The following is a 20,320-nucleotide window of genomic DNA, read 5'->3' on the forward strand; positions in this document are numbered from 1 at the left end:
GCTTTGCACGTACCCAGAGATGCATGCGGGGGGCAGAGCAGGGGAAAGGACGGGGGTTCGGCAACGAGTCCCGTGGCTGCTGGTGCTGTTTGTTCTGACAGAGGAAGGGTGTTGTTTTGGTGTAGCTGGGTAATTTCAGCTGGCCGATGGTGGTAGGAAACCATCAAGAGCTTGTTTTCCTCAGTAATAAGGTGCCTTTATGCACTTAATGGAGCATTGGGATGAGTTACTCTATAATTAACAGCTTTTACATCAATGTTACTGCCCTATTATTATGCGATAAACACGGATGAAGGCGGGTGTCTTCAAGTGGGGTATTTTGTTAGAGAAGAATGAGAAGCGGCAGCCGCAGGAGCTTGTCCTTGTGCTGGAAGCCCGGGAGCGGGAGGGCAGGAGGATGCGCTGGCGTTCGCACCGTTGGCCTGGCTCTGGAATCACAAGCCAACGTTGCATCAGCACAAACCGCTTAATTTGGCTTATTTATTTAAAGAGCTTCCTTGCGTCACCTGCCCTTGCAAATATTCGGTGGGTTTTTCAGCAATTCCAGGTTTCGCTCTGCTCCCCAGAGCCACTGAGGCCCTGACAGCCAAGGAGCGACGGGAGGTGGGGCCGGGCGGGGGTCCCTCCTGCTCGCTGTCTCCTGAAGGGCTTCTGTCCATTCATTTCCTTTGTTTATACGAGTTCAGGTGCTTTACTTCGTCCAAAGGCTCCAGCCAGCACTTTCCTGTGCGAGTTGCGTATTGCTCATGCCGTTGTTCCTGTGTCTGCTCTGGTGTCCCAGACCGGTGACGGTGCCCGGCGGGATCGGCTGGATCCGCACTCGCGGGCGGTTTAGCTTTTAGTGTCACAGCAGAAATGCCCCTTCAGTGTACGGGCTGAGCAGATGGCAAAGCATTTCTGTGAAATGTTGCCGTAGGCCCAGAAGACGTCGGCTCCTGTCTGTTGGGCCGGTGTCGACGCGCCTTTATTGACGTTCTGAAGCATCAACACGCTTTCTAAACGGAAAACGGGTTTGTGTGTCTTTGAAGTCAAGCAAGTGCTCCAAAGAGAGAAAGTTATTCCATGTCTAACACGGATCTAAGCAGGGACGGTAAAAGCAATGTATAAGCTAATGCTTTCTTTCTTCCGTTCCTTTTTGCTTTTTTATTGCCTTTTTAAACCAACATCCATATTCTGGTCCTGTGTTAGAGCTGGTTGTTATCTAATCCTGCTGATGCGTTAAAAAGAGATTGTCTATAATAAAATAACAGTCCTTTTTTTCTTTAACATTTCTCTCCTGATTTTCAGCATGTAGCTGAGCGTAATCATGATATGTCCTGTGAAAACACTGACTGGTTTATGATGATTTCCTTTTTTTTTTTTTTTAAACCTATCACTGGCACACTTGCCTTATTACGTACAAGATTCTCAAGTAAAATTTTGCAGATTGCAAAACATCAGTTAATCCAGGTAACAGCAACAAAGGTAAAAATTTGTTTTGTGCCAAAGACAGAATATTGCTTTTCTGTAGAGACTTTTACTGGTCTATAGTACATTGCTTCATAAACTCTCTTAGGGTGGTTTTTCTTTGTGTAATCCAAAACTATTTCTTCTTTTCAGACCGCAGAATGGTTCTATGATCCTGTACAACAGGAAGAAGGTGAAATACAGGAAAGATGGATATTGCTGGAAAAAAAGGAAAGATGGGAAAACCACCAGGGAGGATCACATGAAGCTGAAGGTGCAAGGAGTGGAGGTAGGAGCAGGAGGGTGGGTTTGGGGAGCGCTGGGCTGGGACACGCAGCCCCCGGAATGTGTTCAACGGGCAGTTGTCCACACCTTCAGAAAATACTTGTAGTCACTGGATTCCAGCTTTTACCCTCTCGCTCCCCAAAAATAGACACATTCTTCATTAGCTCTTGGAGCAAAATTTGAATATGGCTTCACCGTCTGATTGTGTTGCTGCTCGCGTTGCCATGAGGCTGAATAGAGACACTGAAGTGTCTTCACACTGAGCGTCTTTTGGTGGAATACGGGCTTTTTGGGACAGGTACTCACAAGGGCGGCCACACAGCTCGAGGTGGGTTGCCAAGCACTTTTTTCACCTGTCAGCTTTGTATGTTCATGATTTGATTCTCACAAAACTCCAGCTAGTTTTTGGAAGCAATTACCATGATTTTCCATGTGCTCGTGTTGGTCTCACAGTGTGCAGAGGTGGAGTTGCTGTTGAATTCAGACTATGACCAGACTCTGCTTCAAGGTGTGTTTTGAAGGAGACCATTGCTCTACTGATGGTGTTGAGCCATTCGGAGAATTTCACATGGGTGATTTAATCTGACACAGCATTTCTGGAATAAGCCTATTTGTTCTAAAATAGGTTGTTGTTTGACACAACTTTGTGTGAGGAAAGAACAGTTTGATTGCACGGATCACTTCTGATGTTAAAGGTCTGCACAGATGTGGGTGAGATGTACATTTAACTTTTTATTTTAATATTTTATTAAATGGGAATTACATTTTCTGTTGGTAGAAGCCCAACTGCAGAGCTTTGCCTACATAGTCCCTAAGACAACAGGGTTGTATTCCCCGTGTGTGATACTGAACTTGGGGCCAAAATGGTAAAAGGGTGTTAAAATGAGCAGTTGTAGCATTTAGCTGTGTCATCAATAAATACTGTAATTTTGGCAAATGAACAGCGGAGCCACGAGGGTGGATATTTAGTGTGGGGCTCCCTCCCGGAGCCGGGCGAGGGGACCCCGCGCTCCCCAGTGCCGCAGCGTGTCGGGCCGTTCGTCATCCCCGCGCTCTGTCTGCTCTAATGAGGTTTGGGGTTTAAAACAGTATTCAGTGGATTGCATTATATTACACCAGGGAGGCATAACTTTGTTCCATAATTTTTACATCCAATAACAATGTTTTATTATGACAAGCCCAAAAAAAAAAGTCAGCATAATAGAAATTGTGCACTGTTTTTGTTTTAGATTTGCAAAGCATGATTTAATTAACTTCTGTGAACTTTAACGATGCAGAATACCAGAATGGGCACTGGAAAACTTACCTGTATGAAAGTGGTGGTGACAATGATTCAATAAATACTTTGACGTGTTTTTTCAAAGACGGAGCCATCAGCCCCTCGAGCGCTCGACTGCGTGGCGGTGCACGGCGATCGCATTAAACACAAACAGCTGCCCTGCACTGAACCCAATAATTCCTGGTTTATTGAACTGTGTCCTCTGGAAAGTAACAAACCTGAAATGGGATGTATCAGGAGCTGGATAATGCACAGCTTTCAGGGTTTCTTCCTGTGGCTGATTGCGTTTGCCACTTTAGAAAATAAGTGTCGAAGTACTTGCTTTGTGATTTGGATTTGCCGGGGTTTGGCCATTCATTCCTCAGTCTGTCTCCCGCCAAAGAGCCCTTTGGTACCTGACATTTTATCTCCAGAAGGTACTTACGGCCTCTCACCGAACCATCCCTCTGTCTCCTTGGAGAGGTCAGAGAACAAGATGAATGCGTCAGAGCTCATAGATGTAAAATACCTTGTTCTCTCATATATAGGTGTATGTTGGCTCAGTACAATATGATAATCTTTATGAATTCCTTAACAAGAAAAAAAAAAGGTAAACTCTAAGTCTTATTAAGAGAGAAGCTCCCTTGTGGAGATGCAGAGTATCAATTTTGTGTCAGGACTTATATTTAATTATTATCATAGCAGTCCCTTAACACTATTACAGATTAGTTCAAGAGGACACCAGTGGAAATTTTAGGTTATTCAATTACTGCATAAACCCTGGGACATCACCCTCAAAACTTTGCAGAAGGTTTCTGTAGCGTTTGGGTCTGACGATGCGGTGAACCTGAGCTCGGCACTGCGGCGGCCGCGGTGGGCACGGTCGTGGTCGTGGTCGTGGTGCTGGGCACGGCATCAGATCGTGGGGCTGTGACAGCGTCCGAGCGGTTCGCGTGTCTGGAAACCAGAGACTGGTTTACGATTCCAAAGGGGAATATGGATTATCATTAAATCCGGAATGGGTCTCCTGAGAGTCGCTTCTGAAGGGAACATACATATCAATAACTCCTCTTCTATACCGGGATCCTAATGTATTCGCTTGCAGTAACATAAATTCACAGCAAATGGTTGTGGGTTTTGGCATCTTTTCCTAACGCCCTATATGTGTTGAGGAGCTTTTGTTCTTCAGCAGACCTGTAACATCTCTAATCCTTTAATTGTCTTAGCTTATTTTGTGGTGTGTGATGAAGGTGTTTCACTTACGGATCGTCACTTCATCTATCAAGTTGGGTTACTGGGAGGCTTCCAGATGGAGACACTGGAAGAGACTGAAAGAAATGAAAATAAATTTACAAAGAAATAAAGAGTCTGTTTCCTACTCCTGATTTTGCAAATAGCCTTTCCAGTGACAGATTGGGAATGGACTGAATTACAGCAAAAGCAGAAACGGAGGAGAGCTGTGGGGTAGGAAGAGCAAACATTACATTTACTTTAAAGGATATAATGCCAAGCAACTGTTTTTACACTTAATTAGTTCACACATCGTTTTGGATATGAACCAGAATGGAAAATGGTTTTGGTTTTGTTTTGGTATGATTAAGGGAGAAAAGGTGGAATAAAAGGATTAAATTGCTTTCTCAGGCTTTTTCCCCTTTTATTTGATTCCTTCCACCGTTAGTTTTGTGGAGTTTCAGTGGAGTAAGGGATCCTGACCCTTCCTCATCTGCTTTTAGCAAAAGACAACTTTTGGAATTTAACAGATTGAACTTTCTTTTTTGAAAACAATCTGCTTCGTGGCAACAACTGAGGGTTTTGCATAAACGTTATGAATCAAAGCTCAGAGCGAGAGCTTTTGGGATTGCAGCTCTGTTTGAGCACGTTTTTGTTGAATTTCGGTGAACAATAAATGGTGGGGGAGGTTCAGCATTTGCGTTGCAGTGCGGGGTGAGGAGCCTGCACACCAGAAACAATGGGAGGGATTCTTCTGAGCACAGGGGGTCAGACCCGTTTTGGGTGATGGGCAGGTGCCCGCGGGCAGGTTCTGCCCGAGTCAGCGCAAGGCAGCAGGTTTGCAGGAGCAGCCCAGGGAGCGGCTTTCGAATTGGCTGCATCACCTTTTTTTCCCCGTTTAATAAGTAGTGTGAATAAAGCTGAGCCACGTGTGGTAGGATTGTAATTCAAATCCCATTCTCTAAAGTCTGAACATTTTTCATTTACCATGTAAAGGCAGTTTCAATGTAAATTATTCCAAAAGGATCTCTGTGGACTAATGACATTAGCGTCTAGATAAATGGAAATTTTTTGAGTAATTGATGCTGCAACTGCACCTCTTACTGTGGGGGAAAAGAGGAGGAACCGGTGACGTGAGTTTGGATTCTCCTCTGAGGGGGTGGGTGTGCGGATGGGTCTGAGGAAACGGGGTGACCAACATCAGCCAACACTGGCCCCCATTTCTCCAGCTTCCTCTTGATTTGCCTGCCAAGCAGGGTAGACATCGCGCTTCTTTCTGACTCCCTAAAACAAAACAAACAAACAAAATTAATATATATACACACACACCTTGATATTATTTAGCCATCCTTATTAAATAAAATGTTAGAACACGTGGCAGACACAAAGCAAGGTAACGGGCACTCCTGTACCCCCTCCAAAACGTGAGGCGTCACCGCAATGCTGTACAGCGCAAATACACATTGACGTTTATATTGACTGTTTCAGTTTAGAGAAATTCAAAATTAAATACACTTTCTGCCAGCTCTGTGGGAAAATCCATTTAGGAAAACAAAATCCAATAGGAGATCTAAAGATTGGTGGCCAGAAATGAAATATTTTGAGAATAAAATATATGGAGATTGCATTGCAGGATCTGTGGTCTCGGTTTAATGTGCTGGGGACTGGAGGTGGGAGCGGAGGTTTTTTGTCCCAGTTCTTTCCCAGTGTTCGCAACTCAGATGAGATGGTTTACAGTGAAACAAAATGCTGTTTGGACCAGAGACAGTGGTTTGCGTTTACTTTTTTGACCGCACGGTTGCCTTTCTGTGCATGTGTAAACGCGGCCCAGGGCCCGCAGCTGCGGGCGCTGGTCGCGCAGCCCCCGCGGGTTCGGGGGCTCAGCGCGGGGTGACATCCCCGCACAGGATTCTGAGGTTTCGTTTTGTGTGGGGATGGCCGTGGGTGCAGGGGGGCCTGTGATCCTGTCACCGCCTCGTGTGATGGAGATCGGGGCTTCCCTGCAAACCAGGGGCCTCCCAGCCCTGCGCTGGCTCTTAATGTGTTTGTATTTACTTATTGGTGTCATGGTGGGTTGGAAAGCAAAACAAACCTCATTTGCTGTATTGCTGCTAGTTTTGTGTGCATCAGAGATGCATTAAACTTTTTAATTTCCTGGGTTCCTGTTGCAAAGCCGGGTGTCGCGTGGGAGGGAGCGGAGCCGCATCCGCGGGGCCTGTGCCGGGCAGCGCGTCCCAGGGCTCCCATCTCCGCTGCTCACACCGGAATTCGGAGTACCGCTTTCAGAAGGGTTTGCAAATAATAAATACCCCGCACCTGGCAATGACGCAAAAGTTCTGCAGGTTAGGACCAGGGAAGACTTGATGTCCACCTGTAATTGCGAAGCTTTGCAAATCTGTGCTCGGTTTGATACTTGGAGTTCTCAAAATAAGGTAAAATAATCCTGAACTTTTATAAGATACCTGGCTTTCACAAAGTTAAAGATCCTCGTTTCCAAATTAATTAACAAATTAAGCTGACTCTGCTCTCCAGATGCAGGGTCTGCAGGCTGGCGCTGGCACGTCCCGGGTGCCGTGGTGGCGGGCAGGGCTGCGCCAGGACGCGCGTCCCCAGCCTCGGCCTGGCGTCCCCGACCCGCTGTCCCCGACCCGCTGTCCCTGACCCGCTGTCCCCGACCCGCTGTCCCCGACCCGCTGTCCCTGACCTGCTGTCCCCGACCCGCTGTCCCTGACCCGCTGTCCCTGACCCGCTGTCCCCGACCCGCTGTCCCTGACCCGCTGTCCCTGACCCGCTGTCCCCGACCCGCTGTCCCCGACCCGCTGTCCCCGACCTGCTGTCCCCGACCCGCTGTCCCCGACCTGCTGTCCCCGACCCGCTGTCCCTGACCCGCTGTCCCTGACCTGCTGTCCCCGACCCGCTGTCCCTGACCCGCTGTCCCCGACCCGCTGTCCCCGACCTGCTGTCCCCGACCCGCTGTCCCCGACCCGCTGTCCCCGACCCGCTGTCCCCGACCCGCTGTCCCCGACCCGCTGTCCCTGACCCGCTGTCCCCGACCCGCTGTCCCTGACCCGCTGTCCCCGACCTGCTGTCCCTGACCCGCTGTCCCCGACCCGCTGTCCCCGACCTGCTGTCCCCGACCCGCTGTCCCCGACCCGCTGTCCCTGACCCGCTGTCCCCGACCCGCTGTCCCTGACCTGCTGTCCCCGACCCGCTGTCCCCGACCCGCTGTCCCCGACCTGCTGTCCCTGACCCGCTGTCCCTGACCCGCTGTCCCCGACCCGCTGTCCCCGACCCACCCCGCCGCACATCAGCCCTTCCGTGCCACTTCCAGCTGCTGCCGTCACTCACTGCAACAAACATGTCGTATTTTTCTGTCAAAAGGCCCCATGCTACTGAGGACTGCAACATTGTAGAGCACTGTAAATATGTTTTTGAAGATTATGCCTTCTGTCTGACCTAAGTATATTCCATAATACCGCGTGGGTGTTTCTATTGGTGGTTACACTTTGCCTGCAGTTTTTATGTGCCCGTTGCCATAGACGAATTTTGAATAAAATAAGACCGAGGCAATATTTTTACGCTTAAGCGCCGGGAGTTGGTTGCACAAAGGCCTGTGGCTCTGCCCCAGCCCGTGCTCCCGCGGCTCTCGCCGGTGGACGTGCCGCTGTCAGCACAGCTTTGCCCCTGCCCTGTGTGACTGGCCACTGGCCTCCCTGGGGACAGCTTTCCATTCGGTAAGTCATGTCTTACCTGCTACAGCCAGAACGATTTGTTTTTTCCTACTAAAGAGAAGCATGATTTTGAGCTTAAAAAGGTTAAATAAATCCTTTCCTGCCTCCTGTGTACTTCCCTTCATGCCCATCCTCTCCTAGAGGGGAGGCTGTGGCCGACACTCAGACTTAATTTTTAACGAGAGACTTTCCCTTTGTTCAGCTTTCTGTAGGCTGTACGTAGCTCTCTGCAGACAGAGCTGCAGACTCTTTGGACAGATGAATATTAAACGTAACAAAGCTCTTACAAACTGGTTGCAGTCCAGGCAATGACGTTTCCCTGCATGGTGACACCGGGCAGAGCAGGTTCCCAAACCCACAGGCCCTTCGGGGCGGGTTTGTCATGCTTTTGAATTAACAGTTTTTGAACTACGGTAATTGTATAAGACATATGGAAGGGTTTTGATTACAAATCTGAAATCTGAAGGTTTATTAATGGCTGGAGGGCACTGGAATTTAATACCTGCCTGTTGGCTTGTCAATTCACAGCATTTAAAAAAACCAGCAGCAGTTGAGATGTTTCTATATATAGCAACTTTATTTGAATAGTCGACATAGCTTTCAAAGTAAATATTAATTCCATTATGCTATAAACTGTTATTTATCACGACAGAAAGCCATAAAGTTATTTTACTAGAGTATAGCCAGTAAATTGCGTATCCTAGATGAGATACAGCATGCATTGAATTCCAGCGGCAATTACCCAACATACTTTATACACGTCGGTATTAAACACACTTAAACACAAGTTGCAGCCGAGGCACATGCGGAAAACCCTCTTCAGCCGTTTTCCGCCAAGCGATGCGTCAGCGGGGCCGGGGCTGCCGCGCGTAACGTACCGGTGCTGCTGCCGCGGAGTTGTGTGTTTGACTTCTTTAATTACCTGAACTACTCGTTAGAAGTGCCTCATAACTGCCCGACTCCAAGGTACCATGCAGTGGATGGCATTGATTCGGGGTGATTTATGGTCATTTTTTGAGCTCTGTGTAGTCATGGAGGTGTCCAAGAGAAGAGTGGTAAAGATCCGCCCTCCCCATACTCTGGTGCTCTGAGAAAGTTTTCTACTCGGGATCTTGGAGGAACATCCTTATTTTATGAATGACTTTAGGGAGAGGAGCAATCCCCACCAGGAAACCATTGGGGAGGGTGGATTTTATTATATTTTGCCAGTAAACAAAAATTGGTACATTTAATACTTGCCTAAGTCCTGTGGGATCTCTCTGACTAACACGAAGTGACAGTTGTCACAATATTCCGTATAAATACCCATCTATTTGCAGGTGTCTGTTCTATTTTTAATGTGATCCCACCTTTCTTGCTGTGAGGGAGAAAGCGATGATCGATGGACTCTGCACCTATGTCTATAATTTATATTGTTCTGTGGTTCATAAGAATTCGAGGGTTTCAGTACCCTTGCTGGCGGAACACGATGCTGTTATTCATGCAATTGAGCCGCAGAGCCAGGCAGGGGCTGCGCAGCAGCGACCTGCACTCGGGGCAGAGCCCGCGGGTTGGACCCAGGGGCCATAGGTCGGGCTTAGGGAGAGTGAAACAGGAGGTGGAGAAAAATAAAATCGAAAAACTTAGGAGGGTTTGTAATGTCACAAGTGTGTGTGGTATGAGGACCGCTTGACGCCATATTACGGTAAATTTAGAGGCTGTTTCTTTAGTTATAGTTTTACATGTTTGATTCAGTATTAAGCAAACATTCTTATGTGGCTGGTGTTTTTCCTTGTGGATAACTTGAGCCTTTAATGTATTAATTTGCATATATATGTATCTATTTATATACATATATATATTTACTTTGCTATAATTTACTCGCACGCATCCTGTGAATTATTCATGAGGGACGTTTTGAATTTTAATTCCTCTGCATCCTGCTTGGCGCAGACTGCGAGTGTGTTTCTGACCGCGGAGGCAGGGAATTCGCCATGCCGTTGGACACGTGCGCGTCCCCGCGGTGTCGCAGGGCTCGCTGCCGGGGGTGACACCGTGAACCAGTTTTAGGGATCGGGTGAGGGCCGCGTCCCGCTGCCGAGGGGACCCTGGTCCCAGGAACCCGGTGAGCAGCCCCGGCGCCCGCGGCTCCAGCCCCTGTGACCGGGGTTTGGCCTCTGGTGCAGCGCGCAGCGGTATCGATGTACGGCGCTGGGGTCGGGCAGCCGCAGACAGCCTTTCGCTTTGACCATTGAATAAAGCACTTCTGTAGCCTGCTCAAGATCTTCTGGCTGTGTTTACATTTTAATAGCACTGCTGCAGAAGAGAACATATTTTTATTGCTTACATTTATCAGTAAGAGCAAAAAAGGAGTGCCTGGTTGCAGCTTTGCAGAGAATATGCTCTTCTAAGGAAGCAGTACATGAAGCTATTTAGGGGAGAATAGTGTAGAATTTTAGACTTGTCAGATAACTATGCTGTGCCTGCGTTTGATTGCTGATACCAATTATCAGAAAGAAATTCTACTTTAAAACAAAATTTTCGGCAGTGTCCATGTGTAATAAAATGAGCAGGAAGCAGAAAGTCACATCTCTGTTTCATGCTGAAAGGGAGACCTCTATTACCTTCATTTAAAAGAAAAAAAAATTAAGCAAATTATGTAAGCTCTTGAAATTGCTTATTGAAAATGCGTTGCAATTGCAGGATGGTTTGCCTTCATGATAGCGCTTAAGGCATTTTGTCTGGTGCCGAAGGAAGTCTGGAAGGGAAGGCAGAGGCCCTTTGAGCCTGGTGGTGTGGCCAGAACACGCACCACGTGGCCAGAGCCCAGCGCATCTTCTTCTGACCTCTCTCACCGCTAAAATATTGTCCTGTGGATACGAAATGAAAAGGGTACAACCTTATTTCTTCAAAGATCAGCTGATCTAGCCCAGAGGTGTAATAAAATTCCAAACTTTGCTTTTAGGAATCATCTTTTGTAAGTAATATTTTTTGGAGTTAAGTGGTAGGTACACAGTTGAGAAATAAAATGCCACGGCTCAGTGCCTTGGAGCCGTGTAGGATGTTATGTTGTGGTGACGGCTCGATTTTGTTAGGAGAGTTACATGCTGTAAAGATGGTCCCTTTTTCTGTGGAAGGTGCTTCAGTGCTGACTCGGTCCAGTCTGTCTGCCGGTCCTCCTGCAACAAGAAGTGGTGCGTGGCTCTGCTGCTGCTGCTCCCCACAAAAACCTTCCAATGTTTGCTCTGAAGTTCTTTTTCCAGGTGGAGGAGCTTTCCAGTCACTCACATTGATCCTGCAGAGGCGCTGGGAAGCCCCTGGTCAGCAGGACCCCAGCTGTGAGCATCCCCGGTCCACGGGCATCCCCGGTCCACGGGCATGCCTGGTCCACGAGCATCCCCGGTCCACGAGCATCCCCGGTCCACGGGCATGCCTGGTCCACAAGCATCCCCGGCCCACGAGCATCCCCGGCCCACGAGCATCCCCGGCCCATGAGCATGCCCGGCCCACGAGCATCCCCGGCCCACGAGCATCTCCGGTCCATGAGCAACCCCGGTCCACAAGCATCCCCACCCACCGCTTCCCGCTCGGCGCTGGCCGTGTGAGCTCGCTCGTGGGCAGGGAGGCTGTGGCTGCTGGCGAGCGCCCGGGTCTCCTCAGCTCCGTCTGTGCTCTGGCCGTTCCTGGGCACATGGAGAAAGCCGTATTTCAGCCTGTGGCAGCACTGCCGTTTTTCATGCACAGAATGGGTTGTGTTGCCAAAACAGACTCTTGCCGTCTGCCTGTGGGTCTTGTGCCATCAGCAGCTGCGTTCCTGTGGAGGTTTTACAGCCACGTGGTGTCAGACAACAGATCCAGGCTGCCGTGTGAACGTGGTCATTAGGATTCTGTGCTTTTGCCTGTTAATGGTACCGCAGAATAGTGATAATTATAGGAAGCATCATTTAACATCATTGCCAGTGTGCTCTATGTTTATTTATACACGTTTTCATTGGCAGTCGACAGAACCCAGACTCTAAGTAGAATATCCCATGGCTGTTACCCTGTTACTGGGCTGCAGGTGTTGTAACTCCGTTCACTGTACCGTAGGCCATTTTCTGAGTTATCCGGGGGGCCCTCCATTACTTTTTATTTCTTGCTTCACCCTTGTGATACTGGAGGACCAGTTCCTGCAGGTAACACCTGCCGCTGCTTGTTCCTTCTCAGGAATCCATTAGAAGTTCATTAAACTTTTTACAGATGTAAATTCAAAGTGCTGAAAATTACTGGGATTTAGAAAATGTGGGGAGAACGTAAAAGGCTTTTCCATTTCTTGTCGGGCAATCTGACTTTGCTGGTGTAAAAGAACTTGAATGGCCAAACCGGGGCTCCTGTCCACGGAAGCACTTGGTTCAGAAAACTCACATTGGCTTCCAGCTACGCATCGTGGTTGTACAGATGGGTGTATCGCATAGTGCAGGCAGATAATCCTGTGTTTTTAGTGGAAACCTGTCATGGGCATTTTGTCTGTTGTAGAGCAGGAGGCCAGGCAGGCGAAGCGTGAAGCTCTTCCATTTCTTCTGCACGTGGGCCTGCTGGCACGTGCACCCTCAGAAGTGCTGTGCAACACGGCGGAATCACTTTGCAAACTTTCTGCTGTACCTGCAGGGGACCTTGAACTATAAAATAACATTTTATTATCTGCATAATGCTGGACTCTTGCAGTAATGCCAATGTCAGAAAGATTGTTAATAAATAATGAACAGCAGAATGAGCCAAGGGTTGACCTTTTGTAGAGCACCATCTGTCACCAGAGCTTCACTTGATCTTTACTTCCAGTGCTGATTTCTTTTCCCATCCCCCGCTGGGGATGTTGTAGGCTTCACTCCTATTAATAGCTTTTGTCTGACTTGTAAAAACTCTTGTAAAACTGAGAGGTTTCCAGCTTTCATGGGAGACAAATACTTGGGGAAGCAGGTCAGGGATGTTTGTGAACTGCCAGTGACTGTAAAGGCCCCTCCTCGTACCCCATCGGTGCGGCACAGGGACGCTGCTTGGAAACATTCCCGCGGGTAAGGGAGAGCGTCTGAGAGCATCCCTGGGACTTACAGCTGCTCTGTTTTACACGTTCTGTATTGTCTGGCAATGGGAAGGTAAGAAGGAAGGCAAAATGCAGGAAAGAGTTTGCCAAGGTTTTTAAGTTAGGGCTTGCTTGTGTTGTTAAGAAATGGATCCATCCGGCACTGGGAGGTGAGCTGGGGTGAGCAAAGGAGCCGCAGCCAGGACCTGCTTCTGGTCCTCTGCAGGCTGAGCATCGTGTGCGTCTGGTCACGTCATTTAGGAGGAAATTACAGAAGATAAATGCCCCAGTTTTTTAGTTTGATCATAAATAAGTGCTTGTTAAAAGCACTCAAGTTCATCTCCCGGGGTTGGGGCATAAGTGGCTTATTTAACAATATGGTTCAGGTTTGGTGCCCCCATCTTTTGCAATAGTGCCATCAGCTGAAGGAAATCATAACCAAATATGACCTGTACAAAACTTCCTTCTTTAATTCTTTGTAATTCCAAAGCCTTCATCATAGAAGCCCAATGCAGGGAAATTTTGTGGAGTGATTTCTCCTGCCTCTTGAGCCAAGGGTGGGCAATGCGCTGCAGTGTGTTTTCTAACGTGCAGAACCTAAAATGTTCCAAAGGATAAGACTTCTGTCCCTGGGCCAGGAAGTGGTGCTAAAATGTAATAAACCACATTGCTACCAAGGTTTCCTTGATGTTCTGCCCGAGCTGAGGAAGAATTTCCTTGTTTCTACCATGTACAAAAGTGCTTGATGTCTGATGGTTTCTGTGGCCTCCCCGACCGCGTCCTCCTCCCCTCAGCCCCCGCGGGTGCTGGTTTCTGTTCTTTCTTCCTCGGTGTTGGTTATTTTGAAGGTAACTTAGATTTAGCTCATTTTAGCCTCTGCATCCTGACTCAGCTGGAAGGAGGAGTGTTTACAGTATGACTCCTACATTTTATCTGTAGCTTTAAATGGAGCAGTTTTCTAGTTAAATGCCTTGCTGGGTCCTATTTCAGAAGCGTCTTCTGCTTTGACTTGGCTGCGGTTCGGATGCAAATCGTTCCCCTTCCCACACGTTAGCACAAGCTGATGGTTGTAATTACAATACATTAGTAATGTTAGAGATGCTGCAGAGATGGGTCTGACAGATCACAAGAATCCTCCCTCAACGATGTCGCTTCGGTGTTACTCACCTTCGGGCGATGCAGCACAGGCGTTTGCCAATTTAAATATCAGAGTGCTTGAGGCCCGGGCCACGGACAATTCACACAGCAGCTCTGTACGGGTGAACGGGACCGCGGGGTGAACGGGACCGCGGGGTGAACAGGAACATGGGGTGAACGGGACCGTGGGGTGAACGGGACCGTGGGGTGAACGGGACTGCAGGTGGGCCGGGGTCAGTATCTGTAGGAGTTGACCCTGGACCAGCCGTGCGTCAGCAGCCTGCAAGTTCTGTCAAAATCAGCCTTTTTCCGCGTTTTCCCCGTTCTCTCTCATGCCGGGAGCTGAGGGGTCGGAGACTCCAAGGGGCCACGCTGCATGGCACCTCACCTTCCGCTCACATCCATCTGCAGACTCAATTTCCTTGCCTTTTTTAAGCTAACTGTAGATGAAAAGGACAGAAAATTGTAGAATTTTCCTACTTTGATGGCCACTGGCGCCTTCAATTGAATATCTGGACTTTTGCCGGCAGCACTGCTGCTCATCAGGATGAGATACTCCACAGCATCCTTCTCCTCGACTGCGGAAACAACTTCATTTCATTCAAAGGGCATGGAAAGATAAAACTTTAAAGTCAAGTGACTTAAACATGGAAAAAAAATGCAGCTTGGTTATTATGGCATATGCTAAATTTTAATAGCATTTAGAAAGTGGTTTGTGGGGTAGAAAGGAAAAGCAAACCCATCGAACCTCAGCTGTGTTCTGGTTTATAGTGCAGAACATTTTTCTGCTGCCATCCAAAGGCTTTAAAATGTAATAAGGCACAGTCGAACCCAAGGGTGTCAAGATATATGTAAAAAGTGTGCATGTAAAGGAGTAGAATAAAAGGGTCCACTGCAAAGCAGGGAGCATTTGGGTAGAGATCCTTGGAGTAGAAAAACCTCTTTGACTTGTTCTATTTCATAGGTAAGTATTTACTAACATGTACAACTACTTAAAGAATAACATTTTGAAAAGTTTTGAAGGCTTGGAGTATCTCTAATGAGTTGCGGTTCTTTGGTTAAAAAAAACCAACCAAACACACAATTGCAATAATGTACTAAACTGTATATTTAAGTACATTGGAAAAATCAGTGAGTAGCTGCTCTTCTTTGGTTAAATACGTAAACCTGAAGAGTGATATATTTCAACAGTTTGAAATATTAGTTGTTGTTTCTGACCTGAGCAAGCACTGTCACAGCTGGCGCCCAGTTTTCATCTGTAATTTTACTTTTCCGTTGTATTTCTTTTTTAAAGATGCTGAGCTTTCTTGCACTGATTTATAGTCCTTTCATCTTTATACTCTAATAATATGTTGCTATGCACTTTTTACAAACTGCTGCAGAGAATTAAGCCCTAAGTCTTTCCTCTGTATTAGTCTGGGTGTCCTGTTACTGAGTGCATTGCTTTCCAGTAATGCCACTGGAGAGAAAAACCCAATACAGGACTGGCTGAAGGGGGAGACACCAGCAAGAGCCGGGGAAGCCCGTACGTTGTCTGTTGATCCTCAGCTCCTGAACAAAGACAGCACCTGCTTTCAGAACGTCGCTCCTGGAGCTGTGCAAACACCATCAGCAGCACAGCGGCTCATTGCATTGTCCCCAGCGCGTGCAACCTTCATTATTTGCGCTGCTGGCAAAAGGCGGCGTTGCCAGCAGATCCGCACCACTCCATTTAGCCCAGAACGATGATTTATTCCCCGCTCACCATCAGACACTCTCGGTTTCCCCGGCTAATGAGGAGCTCGGGGAGGGATGGGGAAGGAGAGTCCTGCTCCCTGTCGAGTGGCGTTAAACACGGGTACGTTGCTAAAGCCTGAGTTATCTGCTGGTGCAGACATGACCGAAGCAGACTTGAATTCCGAGTGGGCTGAGTCATTGTCCACTCCGAAGCTTTAATTCTTCCAGAGTCACTGGTTCCCAGGGCCCAGCCTCCCTCCCGAGAGCTCACTATTATAATACAGTTATAATTCCCAGCTGACCGTTGCTTCTGAGATCTGTCAGCCAGCCAGCTTTTCATCCACCGAATGTGTGTTACAGGGAATTTATAGCACTGTTTTTTGAATATTAGAATGCTGTTGGGTACTCAGCGGAATGCCATATGAAATGTTAGGTGCCTTACAAATACATTGCCTTTGTCAACCAGACTTTGAACCTCCTCAAATAATGAAATCAGGTTTTCTTGACAAGGGCAAAAAACCCCAGGTTGGCGAGCGTTAGTTATATTCACATCCTTTAATTCCTTATTAATTGAATCGTGGATCAGTTTTTCCGTTGCTTTTCCCGGCACTGATGTTGGGCCAGTCAGCCCAACGGGAGAGGATGAGGGGTTCGTTCTGCTTGACGGGTTTGGAGAGTGATTAAGAGCGGAATTACGCAGAGCACTGGTACTACCTGCGGTTGAAAGTCAGTAGCCCTTCCCATGGCAAATGTGACCATCTGTTTACTTCATCCCATTACATACTGCTATATATAGCAAACAGGTATTCAGTGTAGTTGTTAATTAATGCCAGCCAAAAATAGTGTTTCTGGTTACCTTATAAAAAGCAGAGTGCCGCGATGTTAAGAACAGCAAAATCTCATAGCGTTGCTGCAAACGTTCAACATGAGCGTTGTTACCTCTGTGTCTGAGATACAAGTCTGTGGAGTTGAGTCGGTGGCAAACGGGGGCACGGCGGGGCCGCGGCGGAGCTGGGGGTCCTGCGCTGGACCGGGCGCCTGAGCAGCGGACGAGCGTGGGCTGTGCCGGGCGGGACACGTGTCGAGGGCAGGACACCGGGGATGGCATGGCAGAGAACGCTGTGCCCAAAACACCGGGAACTAGATCGCATTTCTGCCGTCATCCAGCAATATGGTAGAATAAGCCAGCAGAGGAGCCTGCAAATTTACTTAATCCTAGGAAAAATGTGGCTCTTTTTTTTTTTTTTTTTTGTTTAAACATTCTTGCTTGAGGCTTAAGAGTGTTCTTATTTGGGATTGTTTCCAGTTATTTGCAATGTGCTAATTACCCAGTGGCAGAACCTAAGTGGGTGTAAATTGTCATATCTCTGCTGACTTCTGTGGAACTGTGGCAATTTGCACTTCAGGAGGATCTGTCACCTAGATTCTTGCCAAGTTTGAAATCCCTTCACTCTCTCTTGGCTGGGGAGCCTCAGGCTCGTGGGAATACAGAAGGAAGTGAGTGTTTTGCAGGGCTCAGGATCCTGGGCGCCTCACTGATTTGTCATCGCTCGTGTTGGCTGCTCAGCCGCCGCGGTGATGCGTGGTGGGCGCGGGAGCCATGGCGGCCGTTGCCATGGCAGCGGCAGGCCCGCCGGAGCAGCAGGGAGGCCGCGGCCTCCAGAGCCACCGGGACGCCAGCAGCACGTCGAGGCTTCTGCCTCTTGGTGCGTCTCATGGCGTGACCGTGTGTCTGACCGTGTGTCTGACCGTGTGTCTGACCGTGTGTCTGGCCGTGTGTCTGACCGTGTGTCTGACCGTGTGTCTGGCAGGGGCTGCAGAAACACCCCCGTCCCGGGCCGCCCAGCGCCGCCGCAGCCGAGCCCTCCTCAGAGCAGGCTCCGTGAGACGTGACTCAGGGTGACGGTAAAGAGCAGGTGGGGAATTCCAGGCAGAAGGGCATAAATACAGATTTGTTTGACCATCGAGCATCCTGACATTTCCTGCTGTAATGGCCTTTTAATTGATTAATCCAAATATAAAAGATTCATGTTGTCAGCTCCCTCCACAACTCTTTCAGTCCAGTGTCATCTCGGAAGGCAACAGAAACGGCTGCTGGGTTGATGAGAGACACCGAGAAGACAGTGGTGAGGGTAGAGCTGGGCACAGGAGGCCCTGGTGCGGGTTGGAGCCAAGTGGAGTTGTTCTGCCAGGTTGTTTTTAGCTATTAACCTCAAAGTTTGATCCAGAGTGCGCCCTTTGTGCTCATCCACAGTCGGCTTTGCTCTGGTGCTTCTCAGCCACCCTCTTCCCCCGCGTTCCTTGCCTTGCTTGAACCTCTGACATCCTCTCCCCCCGTGCATCCTTCCATTTGCAGCTCTTTTTTTGGTTTTGGTTTTGGCTCATCTGCCACAGGGTGCCCATCTCATTTAGTGCTGAGAAGCTCATTTTTGTCTCCCGTTAGTCCCAGATGCCAAATGCCTCTGCTCTCCCTGGCTGGATTTGCTTTTCCTGGTGCTGTTCTCAGGGGCGATCCCTTGCTCCTCCTCGGTCCCGCAGCGCTTACAGGTGCTCCATCCCATGGAGTGCCCCTGCCGCCACCGGTGAGGACGAGCATCGTTTTCTCCATCGCTACTCCATGTGTTTTGCAACGTCTCTTACGTGGCACAGCAGAGTCCTGTCCCCATCCAGTGTGTCTCATGTCCATGGCAGTGTTATAATGTTATTCATAATCACAGCAAAGGACCTGGGACCACCTTGGTTTGCTGTGTAGCTTCAATAAAGACGGGGTGAATAATGAGTTTCTCACTCCCTCTGTGCTTTTTAACTCTTGGTTCTGTTAAACACTGGCATTGGTTTTTTCCACCTTGTTTGATGCTAGCTGTATTTATTCACGTTACGGGTTGCTTGGAAGGCCTCGGTATTTGGCGTTTGCTGGAGGCAGTGGCTCAAACGGTGCAGCCCTCTTGGCATTTTCCTCCTGCCTGCAGGTACGTGGCCGCGAGCGTAACAACCCTTGAGCGAGTGGGCACGCTTGCTTAAAGAAGATAAATCCACAGGCAGCCAGAGATTTTTCCGGAATCTTATTTATCAACCATCTGCTTGTTTGTCTCATCCCTCTCCCATTCGGGGGAGTTAAAAGGCTGTTTAGATCCCATTTCCAGATGAAAGAGGGGCAAATATTGGGGTGGGAGAGCAGAACGGGCAGCGTAGGTGGCCTGTTTCCAATATCTTTGAATTTACCGTATCTGCATGTCACTTGTTTATGAATTCCTAAATGTTAAAATAAATACATGCATTGATTTCATAAAGAGGTGTAATGTACCAGGTAGCAGATTTTTATCTACTTTGGGCCTAATTCATTAACATTTTGCTTGTACAGGCATATCGTTGTCTTTATGTGGCTTCTCTGGTTGGCCATATGGGTTTGTTGGCTGTGTAGTATTTCTCAGCAAGGATGCAGCAAACTTGCCATCTGGGTGATGTTTGCCCGACTACTTGAAATGGTTTTTGGCTTTTTTAAAAAAATATGGCTGTAAGAGGTTTCTGTTATCCCCCATATTACCATGGGCAGTGCTTGATTTGCTTTCCGCAGCACTGAAGCACTGGGCGGTGGTGGCTGGCGCTTGGATGTGTTTGCAGCGTGGGGATGTCACTGACCTCCTGGTACCGCACAGCAGACAGCTCTGCCCTGGCATCCGCAAAGGGCTGAGGTGCTGAGGGAGCTGCCTTGGGAACTGGGAGAAAAAAACGGTTCTTTGCAAACAAATGTCGATATTCCAATAATAAGGGTATGTTTTATTGCACTGCTCCCAGACTGGTACATTCCATAAAGCTGATCTATCTATGCATAAGCAACAGCAGGTGAGCAGCAGGAGCTGTCAGTACGGAGTGTGGAGGATGCGACTGTCCTGGGACATCCTCAGTACAGGAGCTGGGGGGTGCCGAGGGATGCTCCTCGTGCCGAGGGATGCTCCTCATGCCGGGGATGCTCCTCGTGCCGAGGGATGCTCCTCGTGCCGGGGATGCTCCTCGTGCCGGGGATGCTCCTCGTGCCGAGGGATGCTCCTCGTGCCGGGGATGCTCCTCGTGCCGAGGGATGCTCCTCGTGCCGGGGATGCTCCTCGTGCCGGGGATGCTCCTCGTGCCGAGGGATGCTCCTCGTGCCGGGGATGCTCCTCGTGCCGAGGGATGCTCCTCGTGCCGGGGATGCTCCTCGTGCCGAGGGACGCTCCTCGTGCTGGGGCGCTGCCGCTGGGAGCTGTTTTTCCTCCCCGGTGACGCGGCTGGTGAGCATCACAGCTCCACTCTGTGCTGCTCACCTTGCACAGCTGGGTGGAAGAGGGAACCGCAATACCATGTTACTAAGCAGCATCTGGAAAATTGCCCTTAGGTCTTACATTCATGTTTGTAACCTTTGTAAAAATATTATTTCCCATTGCTACCTGGTTTTTATAATGTCAATGTACTAAGCTCTACCTCCCAGTATTACATCTGGCA

The 20,320-nt window shown here is 48.7% G+C and overlaps 1 protein-coding gene across 3 annotated transcripts in view; it reads left to right on the forward strand.

Moving 5' to 3' along the window:
• The window catches only part of CAMTA1 (calmodulin binding transcription activator 1), a 181,723-nt gene that overhangs the window by 68,463 nt on the left and 92,940 nt on the right, over positions 1-20,320 (forward strand). For all 3 annotated transcript variants that reach the window (XM_065649842.1, XM_065649843.1, XM_065649844.1), the window contains one exon: positions 1,600-1,735. In XM_065649842.1, coding sequence (XP_065505914.1) covers positions 1,600-1,735 — 136 coding nt within the window. The remainder of the gene's footprint in view (positions 1-1,599; positions 1,736-20,320) is intronic.

The sequence above is a fragment of the Caloenas nicobarica genome, chromosome 22, assembly GCF_036013445.1.
Source record: "Caloenas nicobarica isolate bCalNic1 chromosome 22, bCalNic1.hap1, whole genome shotgun sequence".
NCBI lineage: Eukaryota > Metazoa > Chordata > Aves > Columbiformes > Columbidae > Caloenas > Caloenas nicobarica.